General features: G+C 38.4%; 2 protein-coding genes across 4 annotated transcripts in view; one reads left to right on the top strand and one right to left on the bottom strand.

Annotated features, from left to right (window-relative positions):
* Positions 1-6,621, top strand: part of dhx36 (DEAH (Asp-Glu-Ala-His) box polypeptide 36) — a 57,103-nt gene extending 50,482 nt beyond the window's left edge. For all 3 annotated transcript variants that reach the window (XM_079621831.1, XM_079621830.1, XM_079621832.1), the window contains 2 exons: positions 6,076-6,228; positions 6,310-6,621. In XM_079621831.1, the coding sequence (XP_079477957.1) occupies positions 6,076-6,228; positions 6,310-6,477 (321 nt within the window). In that variant the 3' untranslated portion in view covers positions 6,478-6,621. The remainder of the gene's footprint in view (positions 1-6,075; positions 6,229-6,309) is intronic.
* A 5-nt stretch (positions 6,622-6,626) lies between these two features.
* The window catches only part of LOC307003444 (rho guanine nucleotide exchange factor 26-like), a 49,746-nt gene continuing 37,382 nt past the window's right edge, over positions 6,627-18,990 (bottom strand). Inside the window, exons 12-15 of the mRNA XM_079621833.1 lie at positions 17,059-17,268; positions 9,038-9,105; positions 8,624-8,725; positions 6,627-7,382 (exon numbers count right to left, since the gene is read on the bottom strand). Of these exons, the coding sequence (XP_079477959.1) occupies positions 7,240-7,382; positions 8,624-8,725; positions 9,038-9,105; positions 17,059-17,268 (523 nt within the window). The 3' untranslated portion in view covers positions 6,627-7,239. The remainder of the gene's footprint in view (positions 7,383-8,623; positions 8,726-9,037; positions 9,106-17,058; positions 17,269-18,990) is intronic.

The raw sequence follows: 18,990 nt of genomic DNA, 5'->3' as shown, positions 1-18,990 counted from the left end.
CAACGGGTAACAACATCCTGCACAAGTTTATGCTGGGGCATATTCTGTTGTTTCTGTTGATCTTGTAGAGTTGTTGCCACAAACTCCGCAATCTTTTCAGTAATTTCCTTTTTTCTCTTCTCTGAAAGTGGTGGTCTAAAATCAAATTTTTTTTGCGTTAATCTCGGGGCCGCCACTGATGCAGACGTGCTGCCTGAGCTGTCGTCATGACAATGCGGGTGTAACTGTCGGGAAAATTATAATAATAATATGATAAAATAAAATTATTATTATTATAATAATATAGGGTTTATGTCTGTATTGACAAAAGAGTGGTAGAACTGTTTGTTTGTTTTTTGTTTGTAAAGTTAACAAGCCTAACCCGTTTCAAATGATACGCCATGTTGGTTGTCGTCGTGTGATATGGAAGAAGCTGCTGACACAACTTGCACTTAACTTTCTTTGGGTCATCTGTAACCTTCTCAAAATACTCCCACACTTTTGATGTTTTTTTCGAAGCCATTGTGAGCTTATAAATCCGTAAATTATTACAAATGCGGTCTGGACGTTAGAGGTCTGTATTGTGCTGCTGCTCATTGGTTAAATAACACTTCCCTACTATTCGACTAAGAGGTTCATAGTCGAATCAGACCTCATCGAATCCTCGAATCCTCGACTATTAGAAGTCAGCCCTAATAAACACAGTCGGTTATGTCATAATAAGTGAACGTAAACATTCAATTACTGTTGAACATGCATTTCTGAACTGTGCGTCAGGTCTTAAAATGATGGTGAACTTGGTTGGCTTTTAAAGTTCCACAGAGGGTCTCGTCTTTGAGTTTTGGCTTTACCAATGAGAAGGGTGCAATTCTCAAGCGGTAAAAGTTCCTTTGTTTGAAAAGCTGACTCAAACTGCCAGCTTACTCCAATCATGCAAACGTGTCCATTTATACTCTGATAAATATAACAAACACAAACTGCATTCTATGAGAAGATGTCCACCAAAGTTTGAGTCCTTAAACGAGGAACATTTTGATAGGAGACACCACCTAGATGGGGCTACATTTAAGTAGTAGTTCTATCATCAGGCATAATATATATTATACAATATAAAAAGACAATATACAAACAGTAATAATACTCAAAATGTACTGGGGAAATGCATGTTCATTCATTAGACAGATTTGTAAATGAATTAGTGGAGAGAATTCCATTTCTATGGGACTGCATGCCTGTACTGTTGAGAACTGCTGTACTCTCATTGAGAACAATCAATGTCCCAAGTGTCTTTTGAAGTGTATGAGTGGAGCAGAAGGATGGTGATTCACAGGGCAGACAGACATCACGGAGTCTACTTGAGTGAGGAGTTGTGAAGATTAAGGGTAACAATGGTGTGTTTGATCGGTCCTGTCGTTACATAAGTTAGATTATAGCCTGTATATTTACTCCACAAACTGTGTACACTTGTTTTAAAATGGCGGTACCATTTCTGTACCATTAGTCAACTCCGACTGGCACAGACTTTCGGCAACTATTGTCGACTGATCTAGACTGCTAATCGGGGCAAAAGTCGTGTAGTGTATTCCAGCCTTTATATGGATGTGTAAAAAAACAAAGAAAGTTCTCCCCCAAACTAGTCTGCTTGTGCAGATCCACACCATCAGCCTGTTCCTGGGCTATGCAGAGTTGTAGACAGACAGTCTTTTTTCAGAAACCACCTTTCACAGTTCCTCCTGAACCAAAACAACGAGCTTTTGCGGCATACACGTAACCATAATTACGAGATGTCAACCCGTGGCGTTCTCAGAGCTGTTCACGTCCTTAGTGTTGCCAGAGAAAAACGCTTAAATCCAAGTCTATCAACGGTGAAATGAATCTGCAGCAGTCAGGTGGCACAAGTAGAGCTCTGTAAGTTATATACGTTCATCATTATTGTAATGTTATGTGCTTTGAGACATGAGGTCATTTAACGCCGTCTCTCTGCTCTGGCTGTGTGCGACCAATGTGTTTTGGACGAGGCGTGGCTTTGGAGGGAGGGTGGGATCTGATGCTTTTAAATCTAGCTTGCTATTGCTAGCCTCTCCGGAATTGCGTTCCCTGGTTTAACCTGTTCAGCTGTATCGTTCTTTAAATCTAATAGTAACTTTGAACTATTTAAACAATGTTATTACCTTGACAAACTATACATCATTAAAAAGATATAACTGTCACTATAAGTTTCTCTGAATAAAATAGTGCTCAAATACTGAAACTTCTTATGTCTTAATTTGTGTCAGGAGTTATGTAATAAAAAAAATTGTCAATAGCTTTAATATGAATTATGAGCGCCAGCCGCTCCCATTCAGGCATGAAAGTGCTTCACAAAACAATGTCCCTTGGGGCTTTTAGCTAAAAAAGGTGCAGATTTGGAGAAGTATTGATAGATTCTCATAGGTTTACATCAGATTTCTATAGAGAGGAATAATATTTATTGAATTTATACCCAAATGTGCCAATGTAATCATTATGAGCGCTGGATACTCTGATGTACTGTGTTTTCAGTACACACTGGCAGCCTGAGGGCGCCCTATACACATTTAGTCCATATATGGAACACATGAAGAAGAGCCATGTCATGTGACATTCCAGTAACTGCCTGATATAAACACAGCTTCCAGAGATCGCTGTAATATGCAGATAAAGATTGTCTTTTGAAGACAATAAACATGATTGCAACGATATATGATTTATCTGTGTTCTTCGAGCAATGTCAGGTATTTTCATAATAATAGATTATATTTATAATGTAATGCTAATCAATATAGACTTTATTATTGTGCAGAATACTATAAAATAATATATTTTCAGATTTTTTTATCCGAAGCCAAATACGATCACAGGTTATTTAAAACACTCAACTTGCGTTATAAAGTAAATTTGGAGCACAAACATGGTTTTAATCTCACAAATTGTCATATATTGATGGTGTGCTAAGCTAACATGCTACCTTGCCCATGATGCACCTGCCACCTAGCTGTTATTTTTATGAAAATGTCTAAATAGGAATGCTTACTGAAATGTTTCTTTTCTGAAAAAGGGCATTTTTATACGGTTTCAAATGTGAAGTGAGAACTCTGATAAAAGAAACTAGGGATTGAAACAGCGTGAATAGCCAGTCGTTAGTAATTATAATGCAGACAAAAGAAAAGCATATAGAGCCATAACCAGGCTGGAGAGGTGTGAAGGTGTGCAGGGGAGACTGGCACTGAATGGGACCGTTTGCGCCACAAAACAATAGAGACAATAGACTGAATAGATGCTTAGATTAGACTCTATTTTGACAATAAACATCAGTTTGCATTTTAGAGTCATATGACACGATCTGAGAAATATTTATTAAATACAGAGTTTTAGACTTATCATCTTCAAATTTCAACCATAACATGGTCAGACATGTGGCTTTAGCTGCAGTGCATTTCTAGATTGACACAATGCCAACTTCTGGCTAACGGGTTAAACAATGAATTTGGATGCTGGATGGGATTTGCACTGATCAGAAGTAATGCGATGAAGCTTATTATTTTGTTTAACCTAATTATAATATTTACAGATCAAACCCTGTGTCCCTAAAAGAAAACATTTAGGGTTTTAAAAAAAATCTTACTTTATGAAATATGAATAACTTTTTACCTTCGAGGATGTCCCCAAAGTGAAGTTCTGTTAGCTTTAGTTAAAAAAAACTGTTCTTGGTAAACTCGCACACATACATGTGCGAGTGTGTCTATTTGCTCATATCAAAAGAAAGGACTACTGATATAATTCTGTTAAAGAGCTCTGTGTTGAGAGGACGTGTGTTTGCAGATTAATGCCGCCCCCAGTTTAAGTCCATCTTTTATTCAGTTTCTGTGTGCCTTTTACTCAATAGCCTCTCAAAAGAGATCAAAGCTCCTTACCAAATCAAGGAGAACAATGTCTGCCATATCTCTCCTTGTTCAATGAGTCTCACACGCACTGTTGCACCTGTGGCTGTTTTTGGCAGAAAAATAACTATTTTAACTATTTGGTGGCTATCTGTCACAGTGATGCAGATTGACCAGTCTTGTCCCGTGCAGCAGTGTGTCCAGGGTGAGACCTGGCGCCTGTCTTATTGTCTTTTTCCGAGAAAGCAATACTGTGCTAACACTATAGTCACTCTGGGATATCTTTGTTTTTAGTATCTGTTAGTTTGATGTGAAATCAATTATTCATGCTTATTTATTTAATTGTTCACATTAGAGTCATGACCAGGTTTATTTTTGCGATGAAATGACCAGCTGATAGAACATTGTTGCTTACTTTTTTCTTTTTCACCTAGTCTTTCTTTCTTAGCAGCTGCAGCGCTCCTTCAGGGATGCAGAAACATGGGACAGAGTTAAGAAGATCACATGTAGAGAGGGAGGGAACAGATTGCTGAGTGTCAAGGGAGACCCCTAAAGAAAATTGTCGGATAGTGAGATTGAATTTTTAACTGCTTCACTTTTTATTGGCTGGCATCATGAGAAATCCAGTCATTTATATAGATCAGAGCTCCATACTGTGTTCAGCAAGTAAAGCGGGAGGAAGTGCCAAAGATATGCTTTTCTTCCTTTCTCTTTTCACACGCATTTATCCCCATACACAGAAACAGAATGGTGTAAAAGTCACCCTGCCGCAGGACATTTTCACACACAGTCTATTTATCCACTCGCTAATGGAACAAATTACATTGAAGCACAAAAAAAAAACAAATTTCTTTTGCATGGGTGCATGCCTTTGCATGTATGCATCATTGCAATTTGTTTGCTATTTGTAGTTTGTGATCAACAAGTGCAAGTGGGTCAGTGACAGATCTAATATCTATTTTAAAACACATAACTTTCTTAGAAATTTAATCTGAAATGTATTCATCTTGATTTGAATATGAATACAATACTTTTCTAGAAATGACTTGTAAAGTCAAGTGGTGTAATATTTCCTTATACACTCAAGTAGTATTAACACTTTATTTTACAGTGTCCTAGTTACACTTTACATGCTGTAGTAATTAGTAAATTATGCATAACTACAAGTACAAGCAACTTAACAAAACCCTATTCCTAACCCTACCCTTTAGTAACCCTACCCTATAGTAAGTACATGTTGTTAATTGATATTATGCAAATGTAAAAGTGCCAACTAGCCTCTCCCTATGGAGGATCCCTTTACCACTCTACAGATAAAGCGTTGTCGGGGTTATTTCGGTTTTGCGTATCTACCCCGAAGTGATAAAATTCTGTCTAAAATGTTTAAGGCCAGACAAGTAGTTTGTTTAGGCTTGGTTTGTAGGGAATTACAAACCTGCGCACATGTATCCAAATGCACATAACTATAGAATTAATTCTTGATGGGCACGTGAGCGCCATCAGTGTTTATCACAGGTTCGCGTTTAAAGTCTGTGTAGAGAGACCGGTGTCGTCTTAGCGGTCTCTAATTTAATAACTAATTATCGTTGCGACGGAAGTGAATCAATCAAAACTAACTTTAGCTGGAAAATAACATTATTCAAGAACCGCTATAAAGCCAAAACAATCTGTTACCTTAAATTATACGCTTATCTCTGTAAAGCAGCTTTGAAACAATCTACATTGTTAAAAGCGCTATGTCAAGTCATCTTCATTTATATGACATGTATAATTACACCTTAACAAGGACACCTAAAAATAAAGTGTAACCAAAAAAGGGAATTATAATGAAGAAATATGAACTTTAACCCGTGAATATTATGGTTAACTTGGATTTTTAGCTTTGCCATTTTTTAGTTGACAACCTAAAAACTGAACTTGTGTTACAGAAAGATCAACATTCAGCCTTTTGGATTTATTTTTTATTTATTTTTAATTAACTTTTTCTTTTTTTTTATAAGTTGTAACCACCTTGACATTACATCACATATTTTTTGTAACATATTCACATAACATTATAACACATCACTTTGATGTGAGGTAAACTGTCTGAAGCAAATTGATTTTATATAAATTTTATTAAAAAATAAAAATATAATGCAGTCCTGGCATATAGGTTGGGAATAAAAAAAAGTCAATTTCTTTTCTTTTTCTAAAGATCTTCCTCTACGACTGCACCGAGGTGTCTCCATTTTCATTGCTGTTCTTCGGGGGGGATATTTCCATCCAGAGGGACCAGGACCAAGAGACCATCGCTGTGGATGAGTGGATTGTATTTCAGTCCCCAGCGCGCATTGCTCACCTAGTCAAGGTTTGTGTTCATTTGACATTTTTTGTGTCATATGCCACATGTGACTTGACACAATACTTCAAATTTATTCTTTAAATTTAGGAGCTGAGGAAGGAGCTGGACGTGTTACTGGAGGAGAAGATCAAAAGTCCACGTCCTGTGGACTGGAATGACCGGCAGTCTAAAGATTGTGCCGTCATCTCTGCCATAATCGACCTCATCACCACACAGGAAACCCCTGCTGAAGACCCCCGGAGAGGCAGCCAGTGAGCGCGACCACCTGAGCTTATTTATTTCTATGACATTTAGCGGCCGCAGAGAAGACTGATCTGCGGAAACACACTCTGATCTTTTTTATCAATACTTGCAAGTGTTGGAGTAAATACTTACAAACATTAAAGATAAGAGACCTTTTTTTTGTCACTTCTTTATTTTAGCATTGGCTTGAGTTATTGTATGCTTTCTTTACAGTAATTCATAAAATTTGCCATAATGTAATCCATTTGTCTATGGAGATCTTCCATTCATAATCTCACTTTATACACGCATAGGTCAAGTGAGAATTTAAGAAATGAAACATCTTTACTCTTTAAATGCACATAAAAATATCTTGAATATGAATCTATATACTGATTATTTCTATTGATTAGTTTACAAATTGAGTACATCTGATACATTTGGCATGATTCATGTTAACATTTTCCCTGAGAGTGAATAAGCGAGTGAACATCGCTGTGCTGCTATAAAACTTTCCTTCACTTTAAATACGGACTCCTTGTCCACAAAATGTTGCTTGCTCTTAACAGTGAACCGGTGTTTTGGAAAAAGTACATTTTTGTGGAGGACCCTCTCATATTAAACATGAGCCCTGAGCTCAGTTCATAATCACATAAAATCACTGATGGATAAAGCAGAATTCTGTATGGTGTGTATTTTATCCGTTGTATCCCCTTTTGAAGCAGTTACTGCAGTAGTGGTTTGAGTTCATCCACAATTGTATCATGTGCTGTGCGCTCCTCAAGAGGGAATGTCTCAGACATTGGTCTCTAGGCTTTGCAGACGGTCCATCCGCTGCATGTTTTTCTCGATGGTCGCCTGACAGGTGATGAGTTCAGCGCACTCGGCTAGGAACCAGCCCCTCTCTCCATCCCGCAGACGCTCTCCTTCATACCAGCCTGAAACCACAGACAGACATCAGCTGAGATTCTTGTGTACACAATCCAGACACCGAACAAAGGAAAAACTAAATCTGCTGTCGGAGCCATGGCTTAGCGGTCAGTAACGTGCCATTTCTTACAGCAGTTCCCCCTTATTTCCTTTGTATTGCACATTTTCTCTTTTTTTTGCCAGTTTCTTTTATTAAGATCAAAACAAGAGTCTATCATTTTGCATAACTGAAGAACTGCAACTGAAGTTTTAACAGTCGGGTATCAATAAGATAAACTGAAGTAGTGCTGAGATAAACACTTTTTCTACTTCAAATTGCTCTCCTTTGAGTATTGTGGAGAGCTTTTGGAAAGGATGAAATGTTCAAAAATAAAAACAGCCTGCTTTCAACTGTCTTTTGTATATTTAATGGCCATTAAAAGATTCAAGGGGCCTTTGAAGCCCTATCCCATGAGCCCTGGCCTTTCAACATGAAAGCCAGCCAATGAGCAGCAGCCAGAGCGAGGCTGTCACTTGACCCTTTGACCAGCACCATCAAAACTGAGATCTTCAGCTGAGCCTCACATGAAAAGACATCCCTGTGGTTACAGGACTACTCGTTCTGGGACAATAATCATTATCCAGTAACCACAGAACTGTTCTCTGGAGAACTTCAACACAAGCAAGAGGTCAGGTTTGTGTAGAGAATTTAGAAAATAGAAAGTACCAAGTCTGAGCTTGAAGAAAGATGCTTTAAAGCAGTGGTTCTCAACCTTTTTGACTCCAAGCAGACTATATTGCTAAGTGACAGTAAATACTAGAGGAAGAATCCAGATCCGGCTTGCTTTCTCTGTACTTAGATTTGGTGTAGTTTTATAAACATCATAGTAAAAGAACAAAATCTGTTTGAAAACACGTACATTTGTTTGATGTTTCTTCTCTGTGCAGTGTCAGAAATGAAATGTGTTTATTGTTCAAAATGTTGTAATAAAAAAAACTAAGACAATTATGACAAATATCAGTCATAGCAAATCAAACATCAGAATTTACATTTAGTGTTTATCAGTGGATAGCATTGTACATTGTGTACTGCTGTATTTCTACTTTTCCGTAAGTGCCACCCACTCTCAAAGAGTGAAAATGCATTTTCATTCAGTCTGTCTGCTGCTTTTTTATTTTTGCATTGATTTGAACAGACAAATTGAATGCCTGAATTATCGTTTTGGTGTGAAGAATGAGAAGAATGGAAGAATAAGGGGGGTGATCTCACCGTCCACTGTCTGTGACAGCAACACCACATCAGCGACCTGTAGAGAGAGCTCATCCGGCTGCCTGGCTGTGTACGTCCTCGTCACCTCCACCTGAATGGCATCTAACACAGAAATACACACATTTATCACTTTAACAAAAATAAAGTGGCACAATGACAATCTAGTCCCTAAATATTCCTCCTTCAGTGTAATTTTCATTTATAGTTCGTTGTACTATCCACCTGGAAAAAATCATAAGCTTATAGAAAATGAATTCTACACTTCTCACAAAGCAGCAGATGTGTGGCATCGTTCAGGAAAAACAGTTTAGTAACAGCGATTGTTGACTTGATTATCAGCAGCCGAGTAGTGTCGCTGTAATACTCTCCATGGCCAGAGGGTGGCACTGTTTCCCTGAGGTTGGTTATACTCACTCATTCTGTCGTTCTTGTTGTCACTGTTGTTCCGTCCCAGAGCACTGATCCACCGGGCTCTCTCATTACTGTTTCCAAAATAACAGAACAAACACAGTGATTAACTGATAACCACTGAAGCAGTTTTTTAACTTATTTTTATGTGGTCTTATTTGGTCAAATTGAATCCAATTGTGAAAACCGAACAACACAGATCATCTTAATTTTTCACATTCCTTTATTGTTCTGGACCATTCAAAGACACACACCCCCAGACTTGGGTACAACAGCAGGTAAGGTTACTAGGAGAAACCTGACCTCGGTGCTGAACCATTCATTGCATTCAGTACAAGAAGCATCTGTTCGCTCTTGTAAGCTCTTTTGTGCTTGTTCAGTTTCAGTGTGAACATTCAGCCACTTTCATACAAAAAAGAAAGAAAGAAAGAAAGAAAGAAAGAAAGAAAGAAGAGATATAGGTGATGCTATAATGTTTTACTCGTTCAATCCTTGAATGATTTGAGCTGTGACGTACATGAGTCAAATTCAGCACAAATATCCCACAATAAACACAAGGGGGTCGTCAGTCAGAAACTTCTTTGTTTAATGAGATGATTAAGTTGTGAGAGGAAAACACTGAAAACATTTTCAGAGCTGACCTGCATTCGAGCTCCTAAAATGAGTCAGCCAGACTGGGATGTTTAGCACAACTGCAGCGCACACAGACGCCAGTCCCATATCACCAACTGAGCTGACCAGCTGCATGAGTCATGCTTGGCTCATTCTGGACCCGCTTACAGCTAAAGGGGTCACAAAGCCTCTCTCCTGTTCCATTACCGGGAATCTTAATGAGTGTGATTGTGGAGTGATTCATTCGTTGACTAATTAGTTTAGAGTCATTAGTGTTTAATAGAGTCACTGACAAAGAGGGGAGGAAAGAACATGGGAAATCTTTTATAATATTATATAAATCTTAGCATATTTAAAAGATTACAATAAAATGTAATATATACACACACACACTATGCATTTTGTACAATTAAAGCAGCACTCAGTAAGATCGGGATTTCTTTGTTGTATCCTCGCGTTTTGCTCGGAGGTTTCTCTCTAGAGCTCCCCCCGCAGCTTCGGAATAGATATTTGACAACAACTGTTAAAAACTCGCTGGCTATTCTCAGACACTAGAGGCTTAGTAGATCAACGACATCAAAGCAGATGGGAAACTCTTTGCAACGTCGTCTTCATTCGGGTTCCAACAGCGTGAGGGAGCGCAATAATGACAGCATTATAGCAGATTTCTTTTTGCAGTAAAGCAATTCTTTACCTCGCGAGACTTGGGATCACACGATACTTCCAGACGAAGAGGCCGGCGGGCCGCCGGCCCAAAGTTGCAAACGCTGTTTTTCCGCTCACGGGCACCAGGGGGGTGCGAAACCACCACCATTCAACCCAAAATAAGTAATATAACCATTCCAGTGACTCCGAAGTTGATCAGTTAAGGTAAAAAAGTTACTTAGTTCACCTTTAATGCATTTATTCACCAAGGATGCATCAAATTGATCAAAATTATTTCAAACTTTCTATTTATCAAAGTATCCAGAAAAAAAGGTAACACTGTTTCCACAAAAATATTAAGCAGCACTGTATTCAACATGAAGGATCATGTGACTGGAGTATGACTGGAGTAATGATGCTGAAAATTCAGCTTTGCCATCACATGAATTAATGACATTTTAAAATATTATCAAAAAGAATATTTCACAATATTGCTGACCCCAACATTTTGTTGTGTTATTTATGCCAAGCAAACGAACATACATTAGCAATGTGTGCCTGAATTGTTGCAATGAGGAAACGACACATAATCAACCAAGCAAAGACATCCTTCACACACTCATTGTGCATGTCCAAATATTAAATGTGTAATGCAAACTATGAGGGCGTTTGTTTTGCTGAACCCGCTTGTGTAGTTAGCATGAGACGGGCAGCTGTCCTTGGAATCTGAGCTCACATGATCACAACAGGTACGTAGCAAAAACGCCTTCACGCTGCTCCGTATTACAGCAGCTGCATTACTCGTCTTACACCCAGACACAGTGTTACATATTCCCTGAGTTCACAACATTTTATTAATTATTTGAAAAGTCCTGCATGAATAACATTTCGATAAAACCTTTCAAGGTCCATTTTTTTTTTAAATGACACCAATGCATTTAGAAAATAGATGGGGTGAATTTTCATTTCATGCCGAATTCAGCAACTCTGATCTAGCAAGCTATGTTTGTCAAACACCGGAGAGGCCGGCAGCACCAGGAAGACCTCTCGTCTCCTACTGTCTGGTGTCCTGCTGCACTGCTTCAACACGCTCCGACATGCTTCCTACAGCTGAGGGCCAACATTCCAGGCCTATCACCTTTAAAGATTATTTTACACGAGGTGAAAAGTTGAAAAGGCACCCAAACACCAGTAGATGGTAGGTTTGGAAGTCAATATCAAAACTGAGAACAGAGCGAAGGAAAACATGAAGATTAATGAGGCATCTTCAAGAAATATCTCTACATTTGGCTTTTTTTTCATATTAAGACAAAACCAATACATTATCTTAATCAATTATCCTGCTCATTTAGTGGGTTTCCACTTGCAGTTTTAGGGCACCTTTCAAACACCGTATTGATGGTTACTCCTCCTGAAAACTAAGAGGCAGTAAGAGCCAGCAGGAGGGAAGGCGTTGAGATGACTCAAGCTCCTGACAGTGCGTAACCATCAGCAATAGTTGAAACAATAGGTGCTTCTCATCCCCCCCCACTCAAGCATCCCTTCAAAACGCCATCAGCTGCGTTGAAGGATCAGGGCCCGTATGTATAAAGCCACTCAGAGTAAAATTTTAGTCTCAAGTTTGACAAAATTCTAAGAATTACATAATTTTACTCTTATTCCTAAACTTAAGAATAAGTGTGATTCATAAAGGTTCCTAAGTGTTAAGACTTGGTCTCAGCTCCTAAATTATTTAAGAGAGCTGAAGAGGTCTCCTAACCTAGTTAGGAGTAACAAGATGGCAGCAGAGAGGACGCGGCCATGCACTTTTCAATGAAAATATGATGTATTGTAGTTAAATGAGTTGATCAAACGATAAAAAAGTTTAATCATCAAGATATTCTTTTTGTAACTTACTTTAAGAAATGAAATAGCAATGAAATGAAAGTAATAATTATAATTTTGGCAACTGGAAAAATGCAGCAGTGAACCTGTAATGACTTGAGTCCTTCAGTCCACAGTTAGCAGGCTCTTGAATAGCACTATTGTGACACTGACCACACCAAATATACAAAAGTGGCCAAAAGTGCGAAGGTTTTTTTTAAATGACCCTACAAGTTTGCTTAAACCATCAAATTATGAGGAAAATATTTTTATATTTATATTTTGTTAAGAAGAACAAAACACTAAACTTAGTGAAGGTATTTATCTTACAAAATTATTTCAAGTTACCTTTATTTCTACAGTGCTTTTTACAATACAGATTGTTTCAAAGCAGCTTTACAGAGATTACAGGAAAATAATGCAACAAAGTTAGTCTTGACTCTTGGCTGTACAGCAACTAGTGTCATTGTCCTGCTTAAGTTCAGTGTTGATTCATTTCTACCAGAAAGACTCGGATGACGTGACAAAGTATACATTTATTAACAGCCCATCAAGCAAGTATTGTGTTATAAGGTTCTTTGGCGTAGGCCCCGTCTGTAGCTCGCAATCCGAGGGTAACGGAATCTGCATTTCCTGCCTGAAGACGAAGGCAGGCGCGCAGCCGACCCCCCGGAGGTATGAACTATCTATCTATTTCATTTACCTATACAGCCACTCTGGTCCAGTTCAGTTCAATTCTCATATAATGGTGTCAATGCAGGCATATCAATATTATTGTTGAATATTAAGTGACAAAAAAGGGCAAACTACAGCTACAGGTTTTAGAAAAACTAAAAAGCTCACAGGAGAAAAAAAATCATACATTGTCTGCAATATAATCATTTATTAATATTTCATTGTCCTCTCTTGTTTATTCACGTGTTCATAATTTCTTTGTTTGACAGCCTGGCTAACAATTATGTCTGTACAATTTGGAATGTTTCATTGTGTTATCACAAATAAACAATTGACTCCAGGCCCAACTACACAATACGCTTACAAAAATATTTAACACATTTTTAATACTATTTGAATAAAGGGTGAATCTGACAATTTTCCTTCAATACTAATTTGTGATAATTTTGCACAATGCAAAGCAAAAAAAATGTTTTAAAAATTAAAGTTTCAGTGTCTTAATTAAATTATTTTATTATAATTACATTACATAATTGGTGTCATGCTGTTGTGTCACTATTGGCTGATTCAGAGGTTGAGGGCGGCCATTTTGGGTTCACATCATTGTAGTCCTTAGTTCACAGCACTTAAGTCCCACTTTAATAATCAGTCTTATACTTTACTGAAAGTTGCTTTTAGCTGCTTTATAAAAGTCTCCTACTCTTAGAAAAGTCCTACTCTTTACTAAGTATTTTTTTATACTTAAGTCAAAGCTTGAGACTATTCTTAAGAGCATTTCTTAGAAGTTTTATACATACGGGCCCTGCCCTTATGTATTGAAGTTTGGTTACACTTAAAAATAAAGTTTTTTTATTGGCGTCTATATAGTTCCATCAAGCAGCTTTAACATCCATTGAACCTTTCCATTCAACAAAAGGTTCTTTATACTAGAAAAATGTTGTTTAAATTATTGTTCTTCCCATTAAGAAAAAAGTGGGTCTTTTAAGAACTGTTTGCTGAAAGGTTCTTTGAGGAAGCAAAAGTGGTTCTTCTATGGCAGTCTTCAAGCCTGCTCCCGGGGACCCACTGCGAGGAAACGAGGAAGCATCAATTTGAGTATTGAGAAGCGCCCATATCAACATTCAACTGAACACAGAACAAAAAGATGTGGCTAACGACGTCACAATGGGGGTCTGTTCTCCAATATCCTTTTCTAAGACATGGGGAGTTGGGGGCTTTCCATAATGATGACATTCTTGGACACCCACCGTGAGGAAGGACTGTGCCACTAACAGCATACTCATAGAGCGGGTTTAGCAGTATCAACATGTTATTAGACACTCAATTGGGTGGAGCCTGAGAGAAATGTGGGAGAACTTGTCTTGTGTTGACGAAGGTTCCTCAGAAGAACTACAGTCATGCTGACTCTTCACCAAGAGCAACAGATAAGCATCTTTGTTATGTAAGTGGAATGACAACATGCTAAGCTATAATTACACTCTCAGAGACAGATAACATGTGAGAGAGAGAGAGAGAGAGAGAGAGAGAGAGAGAGAGAGAGAGAGAGAGAGAGAGAGAGAGAGAGAGAGAGAGAGAGAATGTAAATAACCTGTTCATGTCAATATAACTTGTTCCACTGTCTCTAAACCTATTTGCTTTAAAAGCTTGAGGAATGATACAGATCTTTACTGAACAAATAAAGGCCTTTGTCATCCATTTAAATTAGAGATATGGTTGGTTTCATGGAATTTCTTGATATGTTCTCAGTGCTCCATTACAAACAAACACAAAGGCCTAGAAATTACAGTGTCCAGAGTGACTAGAGTAATATCTAGAGACCAGAATGTCGACTTGGGAGGTAAGTCCTTTTGACTTGAGGAAGTAAGTGACCACTTAGCAATGGAATAGCAACACGCTACAAAACATTCAGAACACCTTAGCAACCAAATAGCACCCTCTTGGCAACAACTTAGTCTTTTAACATTGTGATGCGGATATTTGCACAGGCGGGCGTCACACATTGTCTCCGGAAATAAGTGTTTCTTTCTAAAGGTCAGAGGAGGTGTGAAAGAAGATGGTCATGTGAAAATAACTACTGTTTTTGATGAAAATTGACAAAAAAATTGACCTTAAATAGAATAATCCAATACGTGTAGAGTATGTTCCCTTGAAATACAATTCAGGTTTTCTGGCTTTAAAATGGAGGAAGGAGGATTATTTTGGAGAGATGCAGAGCAAAAGAATGATACAAATGTGCAGCTGTTTCTGTGCAGCTATTCTGTGCTTTTTTCCTTCCCTTTCCTGACCTTAGTCCTCAAAACAAGAGCAAGAACCCTGCTGGAGTCTCTCTCTTCACCAAACATGTTTGTATGTGGTCTGTTCGACATGATTCACTTTTTTAATGAGTAGTTCTTGGCACTAAGTACATCACCTACAGCTTCACACAAACCCTGATTCAAAACCATCAACAACTATTACAAGTGAAAGGGTGAGCTAGATCAGGAAATCCGATCAACATCGCAACATCTCCGCTTATTTTTGTTTAGTTTACTGGGTGAATGCCTGATTCTTTTCTGATAAATCGTGTGCGGTCCTGCAGTGTGATGACTGATGGGGTGCTAAAACACAGGTATACACACTGCTTTTTATAGAGCAGTTCAAATCTGTCATGTCAATTTAAGGTTATGTCGACACATGTCTACTTTAGCAGGTTATCAAACCTCAGAAAGATACAAAATCACTCACATAAGTCATAAGCAAAGTTCATTAATATGTAAGTGTGTTGATGTGAGCACAAGCAAACTACATGCACCAAAGGAAGCAAAGGGAGAAAAGGAAATGATATGATAAAGTCAGGGTTCCCACATCTTTGACCAATGAATTTACACAACAAAAGTTTGGGGTCAGTGAGATTATTTAGATTATTTATATGGAAAACTTTTATTCAACAAGAATGCATTAAACTGATCAAAAGTGACAGTAAAGACATTTCCAATATCTCTTTTACATTTACATTTAGCAGACGCTTTTATCCAAAGCGACTTCAACTGACAAGACTATTACAAAAGATTTCTATTTTAAATAATCTGTTTTTCTATTTCTCTTCGGAATTTGGAAAAATCTGTCATGGTTTCCACAAAAATATAAAGCAGCTGTTTTCAACACTGATAACACTGGTCTACAGCCAAAATGATTCTGAAATAAATGTAGGGTCACTGAGAACAAAAGAAAATAAATCTTAAAATTTTGATTAGATCCAATTTTCAAGATTCTATTGGTCTATTGGTCAGTAAATGTGACCCTTGACTTGGAGACGGCAGATCATAAGTGAGTAATAAAGTGTTTGACAATACTTGATTTTAAGAAAAAACAATGAATGATGCAATCTGAGGCTGAATTGTGAATATGAATTGCATCGTTATTTCTAGTCATGTATGATGCAATTATAACGAAGCTCTGCTGAACAAAAGCCCTATATCAGCTCTAGAAATCATACAGCAGGAGTGAAAACTCAACTCTGCAAAGCTGTGGCCTCCAGGAATTTAGTTCCAAACCTGTTCCAACACACATACCTGTAGATTTCAAATAAGCCTGAAGGACTTGATGAGCTGGATCAGGTGCGTTTAACTAGGGTTGAAGCTAAAGCTAAAGTCTTTCACACATCATACAGTGTTGTGCTCTCTTATTTTTCAGTAAACTGAACACAGGGATATAAATATAAGGAACAAACACAGGTGAACAGAATCTGATCAATGATTAACCATAGTAACAAACTAGAGAGTGAATGAGTAACCAAGGGAACTAATTATGAACGCAGGCAAACAGAGCAGACAGAGTGAAACCGAAACCACATCAGAACATGACAGGATATACACGTTACAGCTATTTTGAATTGTAATAATACTTCACATTACTTCTTTTTTTTTACTGTAATTTCAATAAAATAAATGCAGCCTTGGTGAGCATAAGAGAATTCCTTTAAAAAATGTACAGACCCCAAACTTTTAAACAGTAGTGTAACTGACTTTCTAGTATACAAATATTTTAGATTTCTTTCTTCCAAAATTATATTAAATTCCAAAAACTTTTTAAGATTTTATTAATATTATTATTATTCATAAAACGATAAAAAAAATATGGTACTGGATATTTCCAGATTTTCTCTGAATGTGGGATCCCTGTAAAGATGTTTGGCAGAAATACTGCAAATAAGTGCACGAGTGATGTATATGAATGATTATGCAGATACTTACAGTAGCTCCAGGCCTAAGATCATGGTCACATTGTGTCCGGAGTGGTTGCTGCGGAAACCGATCTGGAACAGGTGGCTGGCCACGCTCTGTCGTGACGCCAGCATTCCCGCAGTGCCCCGTACTGGAGAGAGATTCAGGTCTTCTGCCTGACACGACCCCACGCAGATCTGATCCCTCAGAGCGTAGTCTATAACTGTATAGCTCTCCTCGCTGAGGGAAGAGACACAGAGAGAGACAGAGATTCATATTAAAGGAATATTCCAGGTTTAATCACTTGGATCTCGGATATACATTTGCGATGGAACACCACCAAGTCCATCACACACAGACAATTGTACTTTTCACATTTTTATTGAATACTAAAATCATTCACAGAGCAGGGAGGAGAAGTTAAGCTGAACAGTAGTAACTTGTAGATCTTCCTTTATACGCACATCTTCCACCAGATGTTTTCTGTAGCTGCTTAAAATACTTTTGAGCAATTTTGGACCATCCCTCACGTCAAATCTGTTTCAGTTTATCTATATTTCTGGGTTGTCTTGTTTGCACAGCACTCTTTAGGTTATGTCACAGAATATCAATTGGCTTCAGGCCAAGACACTTCTTTTATTGGATCACCCAACCTCTTTTCAGATTCAAGTCTAAACATCTGTCCTGACATTCTCATGCAAAAATGTCTTGATAGTCTCTTGAATTCCTTGTTCCTTCAATGATTCACACGTGTCCTTGGGCCACCATGAGACACGTCAATATTGTTCCTTTGGCCGCAGTGGTTTTCTATGTGTTGTCCTTCCCTGTGTGTTGTGTTTTTCTGATAGTGGGCACAGGGAGAATAGATTTGCAATCCCTGCGTCTCGAGGAGAACAGATGTGTCAGTGTGTGCCTTTATTTAACGGGCAGGTCTTCTGTGCAACACACACTTACAATCTCATCTTCTTAATTGACATTTAGCTTCTGGAGAAGTCTTAAAGCTGCCGTCGGCAAGTCTGGCAGATTGAGTGGACTTAGACAAAAATTTTAATGTTTACAAACTCTCATGCCCCTCCCCCACTACCAACGAGCGCCCGCCCATCGTCAGTGCGTGTGTACCTGATTTTCTGTGAACGCGTCCGTCTCTTCAGCATCGATCAACACCATAGACTCAGAGGTAGGCTGCCCTGGCTAATCTATCCATAGATAGCAATAACCGAGGAATTGGAAGCTTGTTATTAGATTTTCTCTCTGCCATCACGCTTCGTACAATCTTCAGGCGAACTTCAGGCGTGTCGTGTGCATGTGATATTGTAACGTCCGCGTCTGCGCGAGGGAGGGGGATCTGTGATTTGTGCACGGCCTGTGATTGACAGTCAGATCTCACTGTTTAGACCCGATGATCCGGGAGCGGTGGATTTTTGCTAAACAAAATAACACGCTCCAGGTGGAGTTAGAAGCTCGGGTTTTTTTGTTGCCGACGGCAGCTTTAACACAGAGGTTTATTTCATTTGTCCCGTCTGCCTGGCTAATAATCACTCCTTGTCTTCAAGAAAACTTTTGTGTTATTACAGTTTGTGTGTTATTAGTGATATCATATTGTGTCTATGTTGTCTATATTTGTGACTTAGATAAAGATTGGACCACATTTTATGAGTAATCAATGCAGAAATCAAGACATTTTCAAAGGGTTCACAAATGTATTCTTGAGTTGCCTGTCTAACACTCTCCTGCCATCTGGAAGTAATTGGAAGGTTTAGGCAGGTCAAACGGTCCCTCGCTGCAGACGTGAGGCTCGATCTCTGCTGAGGCCCATCAACAGCAGCTAACTGTACACCAATGACATTACACACATGTGCAGCAGTGCCGTATCTTTTTTACCAGAACACTGGCCTACCGTTATATGTACATGACTTCAGGGAGAAGCTGTGGGTTTAAAGTGCAGGTCATCAGCTATCCATC

This window comes from Phoxinus phoxinus (assembly GCF_949152265.1).
Source record: "Phoxinus phoxinus genome assembly, chromosome: 8".
NCBI classification, from domain to species: Eukaryota; Metazoa; Chordata; class Actinopteri; order Cypriniformes; family Leuciscidae; genus Phoxinus; species Phoxinus phoxinus.
The sequence above is the reverse complement of the archived record's forward strand: the minus strand, read 5'-3'. Positions and strand labels throughout refer to the sequence as shown.